We start from the raw sequence: 18553 nt of genomic DNA on the forward strand, positions 1-18553 counted from the left end.
CTTTTCCAAATGAAATTAAGACAGCCATCATCTCACTTGGTACTGATAAGGCTGGGAGATGTGATAGATTTCCTAATTGCTTTTCTCAAATATGCTAAAATTGTTGGCCATTGATCTAATCCATGATATCACTAAGATAATTTTCCAAAATTGTTGGTTAACAAACTTGCTTCCTTGCATCTAGATTTGATTGAACTATCTAAGTCAAGCTACATCAAGGGTTTTCATTTTTAGTAACTTCATCTCAATGAGGTTATCTTTCATCGCAAGAGGCATAATGTTAGGTGTGTCATTTGCAAACTTGTCTTCAAAAAGCTTTTGGTGATTAGGATTTTTCTATTGTTTCTTAGGAAATTGGTCTCCCCTATCAATGGATCAATTAGATTAGAGTGATAATCAGCACAAGGAAAGTAGCAATCTTTGTTGGTGCTGAGGTAGGTAGATGGAGCAAATGCATGTCAAGCTGACATTCTCGCCTATCTCCTACATAGTCCTTGCTGACATTCACTCTCATTTTTCTAGATTGTGCTAAGGAAGGTTTACTTCTAAGGAAACTTTAGTAGTTAGGGTAAAGTTTGTAACTTGCAACTGAAAGTAGCAGTCTTTGTTAGCAATAAGGCAAGTAGATGTAGCAAATGCATGTCGAGCTAACATTCTCTCCTATCTCCTGCTAGTCCTTGTTGACCTTATATCTTATTTTTTGGATGGTGCGAAGGTGTACTAATGGTTTGCCGAACTAGACCAAACTATCTGGTTTGGGCCGTACAAAGCCGAACCAGTGCAAAATCGGGACGATTTGGCCCTGATTTTCGAAATAAGGCCTGAACCGCTCTGAACCGGGCTAAACTGCCTAGTTTGGTACGTTTCGGCCCCATTTCCCATTTTTTCTATTTTCTAGTGGTGCTACAGTGTCAGAGACTTCTCTTCCTCCTCTTTCACCATCAAATTCCATTTTGTTTCCCCATATATAGTGCAAATGACAAGCAAAATGAGAACTCATCAATTAAAGGTATGTAAACTTATCTCATCTTCCATTCCTCCTCTTCCTCCATCTCTTTTTAAAAAACAACTTTAAAATCCATAAAAACTGAAAAAATAAAAAAAATCATGCTAAAATTTTTGATTTTGTATGATTTCATTATATTGTAGATCTATGAATGATCTACATAATCACACCAAAATCATTAATTTTTGTTAAATATATAATTTTTAAATTAAAAATACTTTTCAGAATAAAAAATTATTAAAAAAATAAAATTCAAAAACTAACTGTTAAATCAAAATATTGTTTAGAGACTTGTAAGATACTTTCGACATAAATTTGGTATCTGTTTATTAAATTTTTGATGCATCCTATGCATAGTGGCCTTGACCTAAATTTGAATGAAATTAAAAAATAAGCAGCATTTCATGCATATTCACTATCCTAAAAAAATATATGTAGTATCCGTAATAGGATTCTATATGAATCTAAAGCCAAAATTATTTTTCATAATTTTTAATTTTTTAAATATTTTTAAATTTAAAAATATTAAAAATTATATTAATTAAAAAAATAGAAGAACAAAATTTTACTATATTTATATAATTATTGAACTACTATGATTGTCCAATCTTCAAGAAAAGAAAGAAGAAAATTGGAGCATGATACTGGTTGGGACCACGGACAGATGCTTTTGGATCGGCACCATTGGATATGCAATTGGTGCAACTAAGATTTTATCTCATAAGAGGCAACATTTGGCTAGCAGTTATCCCAATGTAGCTATATGTCAAAAGTGCCCACAAGAGGTCCGTCAACTAATGAAGAAGTACTTTACTGATTTCAAAGCAGTGAAGAAAAGAATTTCGAAGAAGAAGGCAGAGATAGACCGTCGAGCCATATAGCCACCTTCCCATCACTCTAGGGAGTCAAAGAAAGCGTCTGCCCCAGATGATGAGGCACAGATTCAAGCTGCCATTAATGTGAGCTTGGAAGATCAGTGGCGGCTTGAGTTGGCTAGGCATAGGGCTTAGTTTGGACCATCAGTTTTTAAGTTCAGATCGGATTTTACAAGCTCTACAGCAGAGTCCAAGTTTAGAATGACCTCAATTAGAGAGCTCGTCGATAGAGGCACAAGCTGTATTGCTTCTGATTTATGTTGGAAGCTTTTGACGGTAGGAGAGAGTCCTTTAGAGAGATTTCAATTGGAGCCACTATCCATGATTTAGATCCATATGCCTTCCCCAGCAGGGATTCCAAGCAACAGAGGGTTGACACTATGTTGAAGAAGGACAAAAGAAGGATATGTGGCGAGCTATTAGGTCATGGCTTCACTTCAACAACATCTCAATGCAAACGACAGGCAACACATATTATCACTCTACCATTGCATCTATATAGACTGCCGGTCTAGGTGTAGATCCTTCAGATCCAAGGACATCTATGGTGAACTTCTTGACAACAATAAGGAGGAACTATAGAAGTGGAATGCATCATACCAAAGTAATTGGCCAATGTATGGACTTACGGTGATGTGTGATGGTTGGACTGATCCCACTAGACAAAGCATCATCAACTTTCTGACATATTATGATGGAAAAATATTTTTTCAAAAGTCCATTGATGCTTCAGATCAGGTGGACAATGCTGCATATATCCTTAGATTGATGGAGGAGATGATCGATCAGATCGAAGAGCAGAATGTCATGCAGGTTATCACCGATAATGGGACACCATGTAGGACCCTAGGGGAGATTCTAATACAGCGGCGACCACATATATTTTGGACACCATGTGCTGCGCATTGTATTGACCTAATATTGATGGATATTAAAAAGCTTAGTAGGTTATAGAAGATAGTGGACTTAGCACAGACGACTACTATATTCATCTGCAGTCACACATAGATCCTATCATTAACGTGGTGGTATACAAGGAGAGACATATTGAGACTAGATGTCAATGATTTGCCATGAATTATATAGCACTTGATAGTTTGATTGATAAAAAGTACAACTATGTCAGATGTTTGTCAGTTCTAAGTGGTAAGAGAGTAGATATGCCAGGGCAGGCACTGAGAAGAGCAATATAAAGAACTTAGTGACAAGATAGACATTCTAGCAGCAGACTGAGAATATAGTTAAGGCCAAGGAAGGCAGAACCAGAATCAGGACCTATGCTGGCTAGTGGTACGAGTCGGTATGGATCTGTACAGACCGGACTAGTGCGAACTAACACAGAGGAGAAGGAAATCAGAGAGAAAAAGAAAGACAGAGAGAGAAAGAGAGGGAGGAGAGAGAAAAGAAGGGGAAGCTGTCGGAGAGGCCATTGGAGGGTCTTTGACTGGCCGTCGTGGCACCAAATAGTGCAATCGAGGCTTGTGGCACCACAAATATGAAACAGAGGTCATTGCCCCTATTTCACAGGATTTTTTTAAAAAACTCTAATTACAGTGAAGGAGGCAAAGTAAAGCTAGCACACCCATTGCCGGCTTCACTGTTTTTAAGTTTTTTTAAAAAATTCTCAAATAATGAAGCGACAATGGATTTGCCAGCTTCATTATTCATAGTTGTTTTTAAAAAAATATGAGTGAATAGGGGCAGTCGCCCCTGTTCCGTGGCCACAGCTCTATCCATGCATTTTGTGTCAAAAAACATGATGAGTGAATAGGGGCGGTTGCCCTGTTCTGTGGTCGCAACTCCATCTGCGCATTTTCTGTCACCCAATGCATAGCCTCTTCACTGACTGTGCCTCCCCTCCGATACCATCACTTTCCCTCTCTCTCTTTCTCTCTCGATTAATGCCCTATCAGGCGATACTGAGCCATGGAGGCTTCCACGGCTCTCTGGTGGCATCGTCCCTTCTTTTCCTCCCCACCTCTTCCCTCTTTTGCTTTTGCTCTTCCCTCTTCCCCTCTCTTTCCCTCTTCCTCCTTTGATGTTCTGATTTGCTCGATTGAACTGTCCTGATTTGTCACTGATATGGCTCAAATGCTCTGAACCATCCGATTTTGGATGGTTTGGTGATCCTGGTTAAGGCTATCAACCCTTTATATGAAGTGCTTCGGACAGTGGATAGTGAAAAAAGATCTCCAGATGGGCTTCTTGTATCACATGATGTAGAGGGCAAAGGATCAATTAGGTCGGCAAATTCAAACATACCCATAACTATATTCCAATTATTGAGCATCGATAGGACTATCAGATGGATAGGGACTTACATTTAGCAGGCAAGCAGTAAATCAAGAACATTCTAAAAATTTGATTGCTTTAGTATTTGTACAAATATGCTTAATTAATTTTGAAATTTATCTACAATTTACTATTTAAACCTGAGGTTGCAGTACACGGTACCTGGGATTGGCGGTGCCTACTCTAAGGGACTTGCCATCTGAATCCTTTTTTAGATGGCCTTCTTAAGTGGCTGTAAGCGCAATTGGTTGACCTTTTCCCTTATCCACAGTAAGCAAAAAAATCATCTAACACAGAAATGCCTCAATGACCTTGTATATATTCACTACAATTTAAGGTTGAGGCTAAAATATATTCAAGAGGACATTGAGTTGAAATACCCAGATCGACTGCGAATGATTTTATTAATGATGAGGATCCAATGATCAAATGGATTGTAGGTCACTAGCAGGAGCTGAGGCTTAATGAGTCAGGATCGCCTCCACAACCAGCCAGTTTCGTAGCTAGCCAAGTTGGGAAGGATGCTGAGTAATGGGCAACTAGTAATATTTCATGTAGGCTTTCAACCGATCAGCCACAACAGACTTCCTTGTGAGGCATGACGAGAAGGCAGGCAACTCCTCAACATAGAGACAAAGGAAAAAGAAAGACAGTGCCAGCCCCGACGGAGAGGGTGGAGTAGTCAGTTGATCCAGTTCACTCAAATTTGGAGACCAGACAAAGCGGTGATGGTAGTTCTCCTAATGGTCATAGATCTAGTAGTCATGGAGGGAGTGGAGAATAGAAGACCACTGTTTATAAGATGCAATGGTAAGATGGTCTTCGATTTACTGGTGAGTTTCAATTTAAGTATGCCACATAGGATAGAGACCATGGGGCACGAGCTAGTAGAGCTCATGAGGATACGATTTTATACAGACGACATGCCTCTCTAGGTGATTTAGGATATCATGCAACTGCAGATGACCTCGTACGTGGAGTTGGATCCATGGACGTATCAAATTCATCATATTCTGGATCTTATTATCCATAGCCATAGGCAGTTTATAATCCATACGGATATAGATATGGATATGGTGTGTCCAAGGCCACTATCCTATGCAATCCAGAGGATCTTACAAATCAGATTTTGCTATCAGTATATATTCAGATAGACCCTTCCACGATCGTATTATCAGTCAGAGGACATTTCTCAGAGCCAGAGCTTCAATGAAAGATTTGTAACAAGTTACAATCCAACACGCATACCTTATAGGATGAGCGTAGAGGATTACAGTGCTGTATGATTATAGAGATGGATTGATGTTCCATCAATTTATGTAAATGATCCAGATATTTATGAATGACATTGACGCTTGACGAGATTTTAAATCTCAACATATATTGATTATTTATTTTTGATATTTTTAATTGATTTGAGTATTTTAGGATTCAATAATATATAGTCCTTTAAGATTGTTCTCCTCTAACAAAATAATATGTTAGATTTAGATCCGCATCACACCTTAATCGTGGGTGTACCAGTGTAATACAAATGTCAAATAAGATCAAGAAACAATAATTTGGCCTTAAAATTATTCAAGAAATAATAAAAAATTGATTAGATATCCTAGAATTTAAAAAAAAGAAAACAAAACAAAAAAATGGACGTGCCGATTTGATCAGCACGCCACATATCTCAACACTTTGTATGGTACTGAATTGGTATGTACCATCCCAGCCAACGATTGGTACACTAGCCGGTATCAGTTCAGCCTTCCTTGGTTTACTCTCTAGGAAATTTTGGTAATTAGGGTAAAATGTGTAACTTGCAATTGGTTGATGATACAATTCTTTTTTTGAGGATAATTACTCTCAAATCAGAACTCTAAATTTATCTTTTACTACTTCAAAGTTTAATTTCTCCAAGAGTTAATTTCTCCAAGAGCTCATTAACTAAGCTTGATTAGTTGATTTATTTCTGAATACGCTCTTCAAGGAGGACTATCTTCCAATTGCTTATCTAGATGTTCCTCTCTCTAATAAGAAACTAAAAATGACTAGATTCAGTTGCTGAAAATGTTTGATAGAAGACTTGCAAGCCAAAAGGTAAATGCCTCTCCTTTGGTGGCTAGCTCACTTAAATCAATTTTGTGCTCTCCAATCTATCTTCCTTTACATGTTTGATTTTAAGCTATAGTTCTAAACAAGGTATGCTGAACCGGTACCTTCGGCCGTTTCGGCCGACCGGTGGTACGGTTCGGTATGGTTTCATACCGTACCAAATCGACGATCCGAACCGGAAGAAAAAAAGAGAGAAATAGAGAGAGAGAAAGAGGAAGAAAAAAAAGAGGGAGGGGAAGGAGCCGGCGGGGCCACTGGATAGCCTTCGACAGGCCGCCGTGGCCGTCGGAGGGCGCAGTCCACGTGCGCGGCGCCGCAGGCGTGAAACAGGAGCATCGCCTCTGTTTCGCAAATTTTTTTAAAAAACATGGTTTTAAGTGAAGTCGGCAAACGATTTGCCGGCTTCACGATTTTTATTTTTTTTAAAAAAAAATTCTTAAGTCGGTAACCCAGTTGCCAACTTCATAAGTTTAAAATAAAAAAAAAAAAAAAATCGAAACAGACGTCGTCTATTTCGAAAAAGAAGAATCTGGAGCTCCGCCGCTCGACCGCCCTCAAGCCGTCGGCGTCGGCTCGCCAGTCACTGGGAGCCTCACAACGCAGGCACCGTCCGTCCGGTAGGTTCTCCGCCCCCCCTCCGAGCGCTCTCTCTCTCTTTTTTGCTCTCTTGAAAGCCCTATCGGGCGATACGGGGCTTAGAAACCCTCCGACGGCCGCAGCTGGCCACCGCCGGCCTCCGACGGCTCCCACCTTCCTCCCTCCCCTCCCCTCTCTCTCTCTTTCTCACTTTCCGTTCTTTTTTCTTCGGTACCGTCGGTTTACCGATTTTACCAGCCGAATCGTGCCGGTTCCCCGCCGGTCCGATACGAGATGGGGTGTACCGGCCGGTTCGGCACAGTATGGCAAACCTTTCCTAAATCTCTAAACACATTGATAAATTATGCAATGCTCTTGAGAAGTTTGATTAAAGTTAATTAATAGTTTAATACTCTTGAGGTAGACTTTGGTCCTTTCCTTTTATTTGACATAAATTTGCAGAATCCTATACCTCTTCTACTGCTGTCCTTTTTTCTTCTTGGTAGTGGTTTTTTTTTTATTAGGTTGTACTGTTGTATAGCTTTTGGGACAGTTTGCTTACTCTAGTATATTCTTGCACCAGACCAGATATCACTATCTGGCAGCTTATACAGACAAAACCTACTAATGCAATCTTTCATACTTTTTTTCAGCAGCAATGCAGCAATGGCCAGTGGTCTTACTTGTCCCTCCCATGATGCTTTTCAAGAAGTAACCCTGAGAAGTGTCAAATCTTCATGTGGCTTGCTACTAAAGATATACTACACAGTACACACTAGAGAAGTTCTAGCTTATAAAAATGGTTGATTGTTCTTCTTATTCTCTGCATTACTGTGGCACTAAAACTGTAAAGTGTAAACAACCTTGCCCCCAGCTATCATTATTGAAAATATTCGGAGGAAAGTAGCTACTGTTATGTAGCTTTAAGGCCGTCTTGCAACTCTTAGATCTTTATGCACTCTTTGGCACATTAGAAGGGCAAGGCCATCTGGAGAAACTCTTTTGAACCACCTTTTCATTGATATCTGATAAAGCATTTGGAAAGAAATAAATTCAAGGACAACTATGAAGAAAAAAATTCCTTTCAAGATATGCTTTAAAGACTGGCTCACCCTCAGCAATGGCTTCAAAAAGCATTGCTTTTTTGCATTTTGGGGGTCTCCAGCTTCTCTCCTATCCTTAATCAAGCTACTGAGTACTGACTCTTTTACCCCTCCTAATCTTATTTCATTTCATTTTCCTTCCTTTACCTTTATTCAACATTCAATTTTTCGCTTTTTTATTTCCCTTGTAGTCTTGTAATACCTTTAATAAATTGTGTGGGTTAATCCTCCCATTCCCTCCAAAAATCATAGGTATCTATACCTAGGAGTAAGGAGAGGCAAATCATTACTTAAGAGATTTATGCACTATATGGAAAGTAGTTGGACTGGCAGTGTTAAAGGTGTTCATGATGTGAAAATTGTTAGATGAATTTTATTTTCTCAAACTAAATCTCTTCAGTCGATGAGAATTAGGGGGGAGGATGGGTATCAAACCAGCGAGAAAAGGGGTTGAAGGAAGGGAATCAAGACTATGAAAGAACATGTTGGAGGGGGCAGGTAGTGGGACCAACAGGGGCCACAATATAATCAGATATTCTAGAGGAAAAGAAAAACATTTTGCTAGCATTACATTTTCAAAGCATTGGAAGTAAGGATGATAATCAAAAAAGGATATATAAAAGGAATACACAAATATTTCCAATGGACTGGACCAATGTATGCAATTGAGTGGTATCTCAGCTGGATGAATGGGTATACAAGAGAAAAACATAGGACTGCTACCAATAAAGTACAAGACTGATAAACAGTTTTAGATGTGCAACAAAGATTTGAGGAAGCCCCAATCAGAGAGCTTCTCGAATTTGCATTGAAGGATCTAAGGAAGAAGGGAAGGCCCAAGCTAGCATGGATGAATGTTTTGGAAAAGAGTTGAAAAGCCTCGAGTAACAGCTAAGGTTGCCGTTTATGGACATAACTAGGAAGAAGGATTAGTAAAGAAACCGTAGCATTTATGACAAGGTGGACAAGGCTTGATAGTTGTGGTCATGGTTATACAAACATGCATACAAATCCTCAGAACACACGCATATAAATTTATATTTACATAGTGAGGAGTGAGGACCCATTTCATAGTTTGAGTTCTTATACAACTGGTTATCAACCTATCACAACCATCAACATCTATTTAGGACCCACAGCAGCATTGATGGAACTTAGACTTAATTGAAATTTTGAATTATAATCATGAAGGAAAGGCTTGGAAGTTAAGATCTATAAGCTGATCAAAGACAATCAGCATCTGAAAAAGAAGAAGTCACCTTTAAATCCTTCTTCATGGCTCTACTTATTGCGTTTAGTGCGAAACCAGAGGAACCAGATGTAAGGTAAGGTCTTCTATAAACCATGGCATCTTCCTCTTTCATCATATATGGTCCACAGCTGGTCAATGCCTTGTCACTAGCTCTGAGGGGATCCTGAAAAATTGGCAATGACAACTATATCATTGGCTACTCTTTTTTTTTTTTCTGATTGCCAGATCCTATAAAAGTTAAAACAACTATCAAAAATGTCAAATATTACGAAGTCTTCTAACCTGGGAGAATATTTCACCCAACAAGAAGTTGCTGAATAGGGCCAATGTTGATGGCAGCTTTGCATGTTTCTCCATCAACTTTATGGTAAGCACAGCTATGTCAGTACCAAATCTTCAGGTTCCAAGCATAAACAACAATGGAATCCTTAAAATTCTCTTTTACGATAAAAAAATAAGTTAAGACAAATTAGCCTGTTTATTGTTTGAAATTTGGACATTTTCTTACAGGGGGATTAATGAGAACAAGATCTCTCAGTTTCTCTTGATGACAACTGGCATACTTTACAACTACAGGAGCAAAATAACCCTGCAGAGATATTACTACAAAAATATTTAGTTAAACAGGACATTTTAGGTAAATGATCTCATGATGTCCATAAAAAAGAACAAAGGATGAAGCATACCTGAACAACAAGAGAAAGCCTTTCAGGAGCCATTTCATTGACAAGGGACTCCAGAGATGAAGCATAGTCTGCAACATGTAAGTCAGCTCCAGTAAAAACAAATAAACAACTTCTTTCATTAATAACCATAAGAACAAAAGAATTACATAATTGTGGTTTATAATGTCTACCATCTAGAGTATAGTCAAAACCATATTTCGGCTGAGGCTTATCTGAAAATCCAAAACCTGGAATACGTGAAAATTTTCGCTCTCATAAGCATTTAAATTTTAAAAGAATGATGATAGAACAAACAGTAAGCACAGACACTTAGTGACAAGAAACATCAATTTCAGTAAAGTATTGAATCATTTGTTTCACACGTACAAGAAATCTCATGATTATCTGACAAAATGTGAATAAACAGAGGAAATAATTATTTTTGTCGTACTATGATTCACATGCTTAAAAGTCAATGTACTGCTAAACAAAATTAGATGTTCCTAAAAAATAATATTCCTGACAACAATGGAAGAGAGAGAGAGAGAAAGAGAGACCTCCCTCTCCCCCTCCCTAACTGTAGGTGCTTTTATGAAGCTGTCACAAACATCAAGAGGTTTGGATGAAGCTTATGGCTTGGACAGGCTTCCTGAGCCCTTTGTGATAAAATGTGAATGAACATGGCAAACTGTTTCAGTATCGTAATATGATCTACATGTGGAACAAAGGTTGACATCTTTTGTAATAACATTTCTGACAAAGACTAAGAGAATGGCCTCTCCTCTCATTCTCCTAACTAGCAGATGCTTTGTTGCAGCTGTTGCAAACACCATGAAGGTTCAGACTTGAGGCCCAAAGTTCAAAGCTTGACCAGGTTTTGGAAGCCCAACCTGTCAACCACTTCCATCCAATACCAATCTCACAAGACATATCCATGCTTTAATGGAATTTCTGTCCCTCAACTGTGATGCTTTTAACAAAGATAAGAAAACTGAATATTAAAAGATCTGGATACTGTGACATTAGCCAGACCACCAATACCACCAGCGCATGTGTCAGCTTCAAATGCACCATCTAAGTTACATGTTTCCCACTTCACCAGGATAGGACTCTCTCTGTAGTGGGATGGAGATGGAGTTTGCAGTTCCATTTATCAACCAGTCATGGCTTGGGACAGAATCACTTCAGCCGTAACTCTTCTAATTATCATCAAGGATCATGGTAGCACTAAAAATTAGCACAACATGCTCAAGGATTTTGGAATTCAAGAATAAATCTTGAGGACTATGTTTTCATGTCAAACATCAGTATCAACAAAATGTCTAAAGGATGTCATGTTTAAGCAATTATTTTTGCAAAGCCTGAATGGACTAAAGAAGCCATAATTTTCTTAGATAAATCTCTCTCCCAAGCATTTACTAAAGCCCAATTTCATCTCATTTGGGCCCCAAGTGCTTTGAATTCCCTATTTAGTCATTTTATGTCTCCTCAAGCAATCTTAGATTATCCTTCAATGTCAGCCTTCACGCTAGTTAGAATGCTTGACTAAGAAGGAGGTGTATTTATATCAACTTAATTGCCTTAATTTCTTAGATACATCTTAATTGACTTAGAGTATGCAAATCCAAAGTTTACAAAAAATAATGCATCATGATGGTATTTATATCAACTGGTGTTTCTGAGAAAAATTTAGAAACAAAGTCTCATATGTCTTCTTAAAATTCAAAAATGTTTTTCCTGCTACCTAAAGAAAAAGGAAAACATCAATGTCCAAACAAGTCTCCCACTGCCCATGATTCCAAGTCCCAACAATAGACTGTTGGCACAATTCCTTTGGGCATATCCTATGTTTCTTTAGGGAACCTTATTAACAATTTAACATAATTACCACTCCCCACACATCTTCAAACAAAATTCCCAATTCAATATCTGGTGTTACTGGCTAGTTTGTATTACTCTGTGTAAAATAGAAGGGTAACTTATTGTTCTAGTATTGATCAATCTTATTTGATCATACCACATAAAGCTTATTACTGGAGCAATGAGTAAACTTATATGAATAAATGTTTCAGTGAATGCATCCTTCTACTAATTGACATTTGGGATGGATCTGTAATCTAGAACATACATATAGGCAACATCGATTATTTGCTCAGGCAAGCAAATCTTGCATCACATAGCATCCATATCATTGTGTACATGGCAGCAAGGAGAGTTATGCATGATGCAGAACATAAATAGGACACATAATATGAATCATTAACTGTGTGCTGTGATATATTCATCCCAATATTTTTCTTTTACAACAAAATATTGTTTCAACATCCTAGAGCTTGAAGAAATATGAATTGGAAGGAGTTGGTCACATGAAACATCATAAAGGTGAACTGCAATCAAGTACATTCTCTAAGATATCATCCGGTAATGGATAGCCATGTCAAGATAACTAAAAATCATTCTGGAAAGTCAACTGATTGTAGAAGAAATTTTGAAAAATAAGCTGTGAATCATCCTAAGTGAACAGAAAGGGCTTTGGAATCTTCTGTTTGGGCAGATGCCAAATATAAATGAACATATAAAATCATATAGCATCCTACAATTTTTGATAAACATTGATTCAGAAATATACAAGAGTATTTATCATAATAATAGGACTGGAAACTATCATTACCAATATAATTGCTGAAAGATATATTTTCCATGAAACATAGAGCTTTTCAAGAAAGTAATTTGGCAAATAAGTTTAACCCACTATGTCAATATGGAAAAATGGGTCATCAAAACCTAAAGAAACACTACTGTGAATTCTTGAGAACATATGCAAGTTATGGTAAAGAGACAAAAAGATTTGAGGAAGAAAGAGGTAATTAGTTTGCTATGATCTCCTTTGCTCTCCCATTTATTTCTCATATATTCCCTCATTTTGCAAAATCTTTCCCTGTGCTTGCTTCCAACTTCAAGGGATCATAAAAACCTAAAGAAACACTATTGTGAATTCTTGAGAACATATGCAAGTTATGGTAAAGAGACAAAAAGATTTGAGGAAGAAAGAGGTAATTAGTTTGCTATGATCGCCTTTGCTTTCCCATTTATTTCTCATATATTCCCTCATTTTGCAAATCTTTCCCTGTGCTTGCTTCCAACTTCAAGGGCTTCCCATTCAAGTATCATTCCTTGGACCTGTTGTAGCATGTTAAATCAGGCATTTGAAAATTTCTTCTTACATATTAATCTAAAGAGGTCTTGGTCAATGCCTGAATGAAGATTTACTATTCTGAAATTGTGTATATAGGTTATGTTGTTCTAGTCCTTTCACACTGTAAAGCTTATACATTCACAGATGGAATGATTTTCACTGCTTGGTTTATGCTTTAAATTTTAAATAGATAAGGTTACAAACAGCCGTGGCCTTGTGGGTTCTATTCATTTGGAATATCTACTCTTATCAGCTCATGTATGAAATTTTCAGAAGGAAGCTCATTCTCGCTCTCATACAAGCAACTTAGTACTTCAAGTCTTCAACCTCTTATACAGGGAATTCCTGCTACTTTCTTTGTTTCCCCCCTTTCCAGGTTTCATGAATTTATTTTGCACTTGCCCTGAGTTCAAGGATGTACTCAGTAGAAAACCTCTATTATGGCTTACAAAATAATTCCATGGCGATCCCAATACTTGCCAAAAAGATGGAGTGTCACTGTCAGGCATGCAGGCACCACATTACTTTAAATGAAAATTTTACAAGAATGTATAAGGCCGACAAAGATTATTTTCATTAACAACCTATTGAAAAAAACCCCAGTTGAGTCAATTTTTGACTCTGAAAGCCCACTGTATTGTCGAACTAGAGCTCACGAGGTGAGGCAAACTCATGATAAATGGCACTATATACAATAGTATGAGGCATGAGAACGAGCATATTTTGTTATATGCAGAAGAAAGTTCCTAAGTATTTATACATAGACACGAACTTACCAAGCCAATCAAAAGCAACGGCATGATAATCTTCAGACAGTACAGGAAGAACTTTGCGATATGAGTATGCCTGTTTATCAATAATTCAAAAGCATATATCATAGAAAAGAAGGGTCATTTTCTCCAATGCTAGTATAACTACCACAAGTTAAAAAACATCAGTGTACAGTGTTGAGAATTTCAATGCAGCTAAGAAAAGATGGGATCAGCCCTCAAGCCAAAAGCTGCTTCAAGACAAATCATTTCATAGATGCAAGAATTAAAAAAAAAAAATCACAGTTTCCGAACTCTTTAAGCAGATATCTTGCAGACAAAAGCTCAATTTGATGAACTTGTCCTGTTGGAGTACGAACATTAGTGGCTTGGGTTAGTAAAACTTTTTGTTTATCACACTATATACTAAAACAAGAAGATAAAATTTCATATTGTAAGAATGATGAAGGTATACATCTCCACAGGAAACTCTTTGAGAAGGTAAGCAAGAGAAGGTAAGCACAGAAGGATCAACGCTATAGTCAAGAATTTCTCAAAAATACAAAAATGGAAGAGAAGAAAGAGTTAAACAACCAAAGTGTTTTCTTACTCTTGCAAAATATCTCCACAGAGGAAAAGCATCTATATGATTTTAATTATTTGGTATGTATTTATGGTAGAGTTTAGGAAGAGCTTGTTAAGTGGGTGATGATGATGAAATGTCATCTAAAATAAACACAGGAACAAAAGCAAGCAGGAACATAGACAAACTATGAACATATAAAGTCAGGAATTCCCATTGGCAGTTAATCATTGCTAGGATATCCTAAGCCCTTACCTTTTGTTTACCTTTTTTATCATAAAAAAAAATTAAATAGGAACTTCAAGTCTTGAAGGCAAGAGGACTCCAAATCTAACTCATCAATATAGTCAAATAAATTTCAATAAGGTAGGCTAATGGTGTGAGACTATAATAGCTGGCTTATCAACGAACTGGGCCAAGTCCATTTGATCGGCCCAGCAACCAAAAATTGGGCCCAAAAGCACTTTGCACAAATTTTTAAGCACCCAAAAAAAGAAAAAACAATTGAGAAGAGAAGACTTTATTGGGAGCAAGGTTTCTGTACCGATATCGGTGGCCGGATCGGCCGACCGGCGGTACGATACGGCACGTCTCCGTTCCGTTCCGAACCGAGGCGAACCAACGAAGGAAATCGGGAAAGAAAAAGAGAGAAAGAGAGGGAAGGAGAAAGAAAGAGAGGGAGGGGAATCCGCCGGAGGCCCTCCGACGGACAGCCATGGCTGTCGAGCGGCGGAATGGCCTCCCGCGGCTCCGCGCGGGGAACAGGGGCTATCCGCCCCTGTTTCTCGATTTTTTTTAAAAAAAATTTTCAAAATGAAGTCGGCAAGTGGTTTGCCGACTTAATTAAGTGAAGTCGGCAAACCACTTGCCGACTTCGTTTTGAAAAAGCTTTTTAAAAAAAAAATCCGAGCAACAGGGGCGATCCGCCCCTGTTCCCCGCACGGAGCCGCCGGAGGCCATTCCGCCGCCCGACGGCCACGGCTGCCCGCCGGCGGCCCCTCCGGCGGATCCCCTTCCTTCCTTTTCTTCCTTCCTCCCTCTCTTCTTTATTTCTCTCTCTTCCTCTCTTTTTCTTCCCGACAACGGCGTGTACCGTTTTGCATGCCGGAACCGTCTTGGTTCCCTGCCGAGACGGTTTGGCACGCTCCATACCGGGCGGTTCGGCCCGATATGGCAAACCCTGATTGGGAGTCTTCTTCCCTAATAGACTCCTAATCAGAGTTGGAAATCGATGCCAAAGAGGAGTTGGACTCCTCCCGCCGACTCTATTTAAAGGGAAGAGGGTTTCCTCCATCTTCCCACTAGAGATTGACACCACAATTCAAGATTTCTTATTTATGATTTGGGTGTCTTCGCCGGCTACAGGCCACTGCCATTGCAGGCCAATCATCGCCAAAAGTGCTCAAGATCCTTTATTAGATCTTTCCCTTATCTTCCTCAGCCACCAAAGTTTGGTTGCCGACCAGCCATCACCGGATTTTTGGATGGGAACAAGGACCCAATGTTTCCTTATTTTCTGCCCATTCTTTTCGATTTTTGCCGGCATCAATCATCACCACCGATCACCAAATGAATGATTGCCGGTTGTGCCGTCATGGCCCCAACCACCGCTGCCATGGCCACTGCCCATAAGAGCCCCTTTGTTCCAGAAATTGAAGGGAAGGGAAATCCCCTATTTTGCTAATAAGCCAAGGGAAAAGAAAAGGGAAAGCAAAAAAAAAGAAAAGAAATGAAGAAAAAGAAAAGAAAAAAAGGAAGAGAGAGAGAGTTCTCTCTTTTCCCTCTTCCTCTCACCTCCTCTCTTCTCAATTTCTCTCTCCACATTCTCACTCTAGTTTCTCTCTCTACTTCCTCTCTAAAAAATTTCACTTCCTCTCTCTTTCCTCTCTCCAATTTCTCTCTCCTCTCTCTTCTATACTATCTCTCTCTATTTCTTTAGAATTGTGTCACTTTATGAAGTTTATCTCTTTAGGATTGATTAGTAATAGGCCTTCTTTCGATGAGTTTGATTGATCTTGGTGAAGAGATCTGACCCATGGTCACCAAACAGCATGCCGGCACACGTCTTGGCCAAATCAGGTACTACTAGATTTAATCATCCATGATTTCTATTAAATTATCTATACATTAGTTCAATCATGATTTGATTAAATTACTTTGATCGGACTGATCGGCTGTTGGGCAGTATCGCCTGATCAACCCTATTCCATCTTGTTAATTTCTCTCTCCTCTGATATTCTCTCTCTAATTGATTTATTAAACTAGTGAAAGATCCGAGCCATATAGCTTTTAGTCCAAGTCGACCTGATAAAGAGATTTCGAGTCATCCTATTGGTCGGGCAGCATATTCGTACCATTTGAGCCTTTGTCAAGTATTACAAGATCTAGTTTTTATTGACCTCTATTGAATCCTTGCATCTTTAATGATCTTGATTAAATAAAGTTATTTGAATGAAGTGACCTCTGATTGTTGGGCAGTGTATCGACCTTCACTTTAACTCTTATCGGACACTACTGATTTGATCATGCTCGATCCATGTTGAATCACCTACATCATCTTGATCAAGTTATCATGACTAGATAGATCTGGACCGTTTGATGCAACTATCCATCCATCCTATCTTTCTTAATTATTCGTATCCTTTCTAATTATTGGACTCAATTTTACATAGAGGTGTAGTGGTTTCGACAAAAAGATGCCTAGTTATAGGGATACTGCGATATGATCTATCAATTAAAGATTTTGAAAAAAAATTCTATGATTATTTGGATTAGAATACGTATAAGTAATGTTCACTTTTTTCTAGATATCTACAAATTATAAAATATTTTCTATATTGAATTATTCATGATTTATGAATTTGATGCATGATATTTGAATTGCTGAATGTGCCCTTTTCCAAAATATTAAATGAGTTATTATCGAATGTATTGAATTTGATATGGATTGTCCGATTGATTTCGATGTCATATGGTTTATAAACCTTTTAATTTAGAATATGAAACATGTATTCAAGATGTTTTGATTTGAGACAGACTTTAACTGGCAGTTAGACTATTCTCAATGCCCTGCCAGTGGGAGTTGCGCGCTAGTGTTTCGATATCCTGCTAGTGAGAGTTGTGCACCGATATTTCGATACTCTGCTAGTAGAGGTTGTGCGCTAATACTTTGATACCCTATCATTTCTGTAGTGGCACTTTGATTGACTTCATGACTGTCGAGATAAACGTGATGTTTTGAAAGAAATCATTTATGAAAGAAAATAAAATTAAAAAGACTGAATTTGCATGGATCTTATTTTGTCTAATATTGTATATTTTGATTTCAATATATTATTATTACTGAATTTATCTAGCCAAAATATTCAATACTTACTAGACTGTCTAGCTCATCACTCTATATTTTATTGTTTTTACAAATTTAGAGAACTAGCTTGACTTGGAGATTCATTATGGGAAGGCCAATTAAAGTAGAATTTGATATCTTTATTTTATATTAGGATTTATTGAGATTGATGTAAAACTATGGAATATTATTTTAGAAGATATTTGATTTAGTTATTTAAATTAAGTTTGAATGTTAATTTATTGATTATTTGTTTTGTTGCTTTTTGATATCATGAAGAGATACATTGCATGCTTGTGAGAAGAGTTCTCCATGAGTATGAGGCGGTTACTTTGATCCTTGACTTGCAATCTCGGGTCAGAGGCATGACATAGACCATGTGACTTGCTGCATGCAATAATCGGCGACCAATTTATGTAAGGAATAAATGCTGAATGTTGATGAGTATTGTGTGCTAGTAGAGGATAATAGCAATCAACACGAAATTTTATCAATTTATCATCCATGAGCAACATGCCACAACATAAGGCAAATGACATGCTATTTGGGCAAGGCTTAGCAAAGAAGCTAGTCCACACATTTAATTTATTTACTAGAAATTATGGAACATTAACTAAAAAGAGTAGAGTATTCATAGTTACATTGATTCAAAGAAGAGACAATAAACTTGCTTATAAGGAACTAGATGGAAGAAAGAAAAAGCTAGGAAAATCATTGATGACTAGAACCTATGTACTTGGGAAGGATAATACCAGAAATAAGGTCAGAATACTGATAGATCAAAATTGATGGAACAAAAGCTTAGTG

General features: G+C 37.9%; 1 protein-coding gene across 5 annotated transcripts in view; it reads right to left on the reverse strand.

Moving 5' to 3' along the window:
• The window catches only part of LOC105048934 (uncharacterized), a 52928-nt gene that overhangs the window by 21861 nt on the left and 12514 nt on the right, over positions 1 to 18553 (reverse strand). For 3 of the 5 annotated variants that reach the window (XM_010928436.4, XM_010928434.4, XM_073261132.1), the window contains exons 6-11: positions 13845 to 13914; positions 10040 to 10120; positions 9894 to 9961; positions 9716 to 9796; positions 9490 to 9567; positions 9215 to 9370 (exon numbers count right to left, since the gene is read on the reverse strand). In XM_010928436.4, coding sequence (XP_010926738.1) covers positions 9215 to 9370; positions 9490 to 9567; positions 9716 to 9796; positions 9894 to 9961; positions 10040 to 10120; positions 13845 to 13914 — 534 coding nt within the window. The remainder of the gene's footprint in view (positions 1 to 9214; positions 9371 to 9489; positions 9568 to 9715; positions 9797 to 9893; positions 9962 to 10039; positions 10121 to 13844; positions 13915 to 18553) is intronic. The other 2 variants (XM_010928435.4, XM_019851637.3) reach the window with 2 other exon arrangements.

This window comes from Elaeis guineensis, chromosome 7, assembly GCF_000442705.2.
Source record: "Elaeis guineensis isolate ETL-2024a chromosome 7, EG11, whole genome shotgun sequence".
In the NCBI taxonomy this organism is placed as follows: Eukaryota; Viridiplantae; Streptophyta; class Magnoliopsida; order Arecales; family Arecaceae; genus Elaeis; species Elaeis guineensis.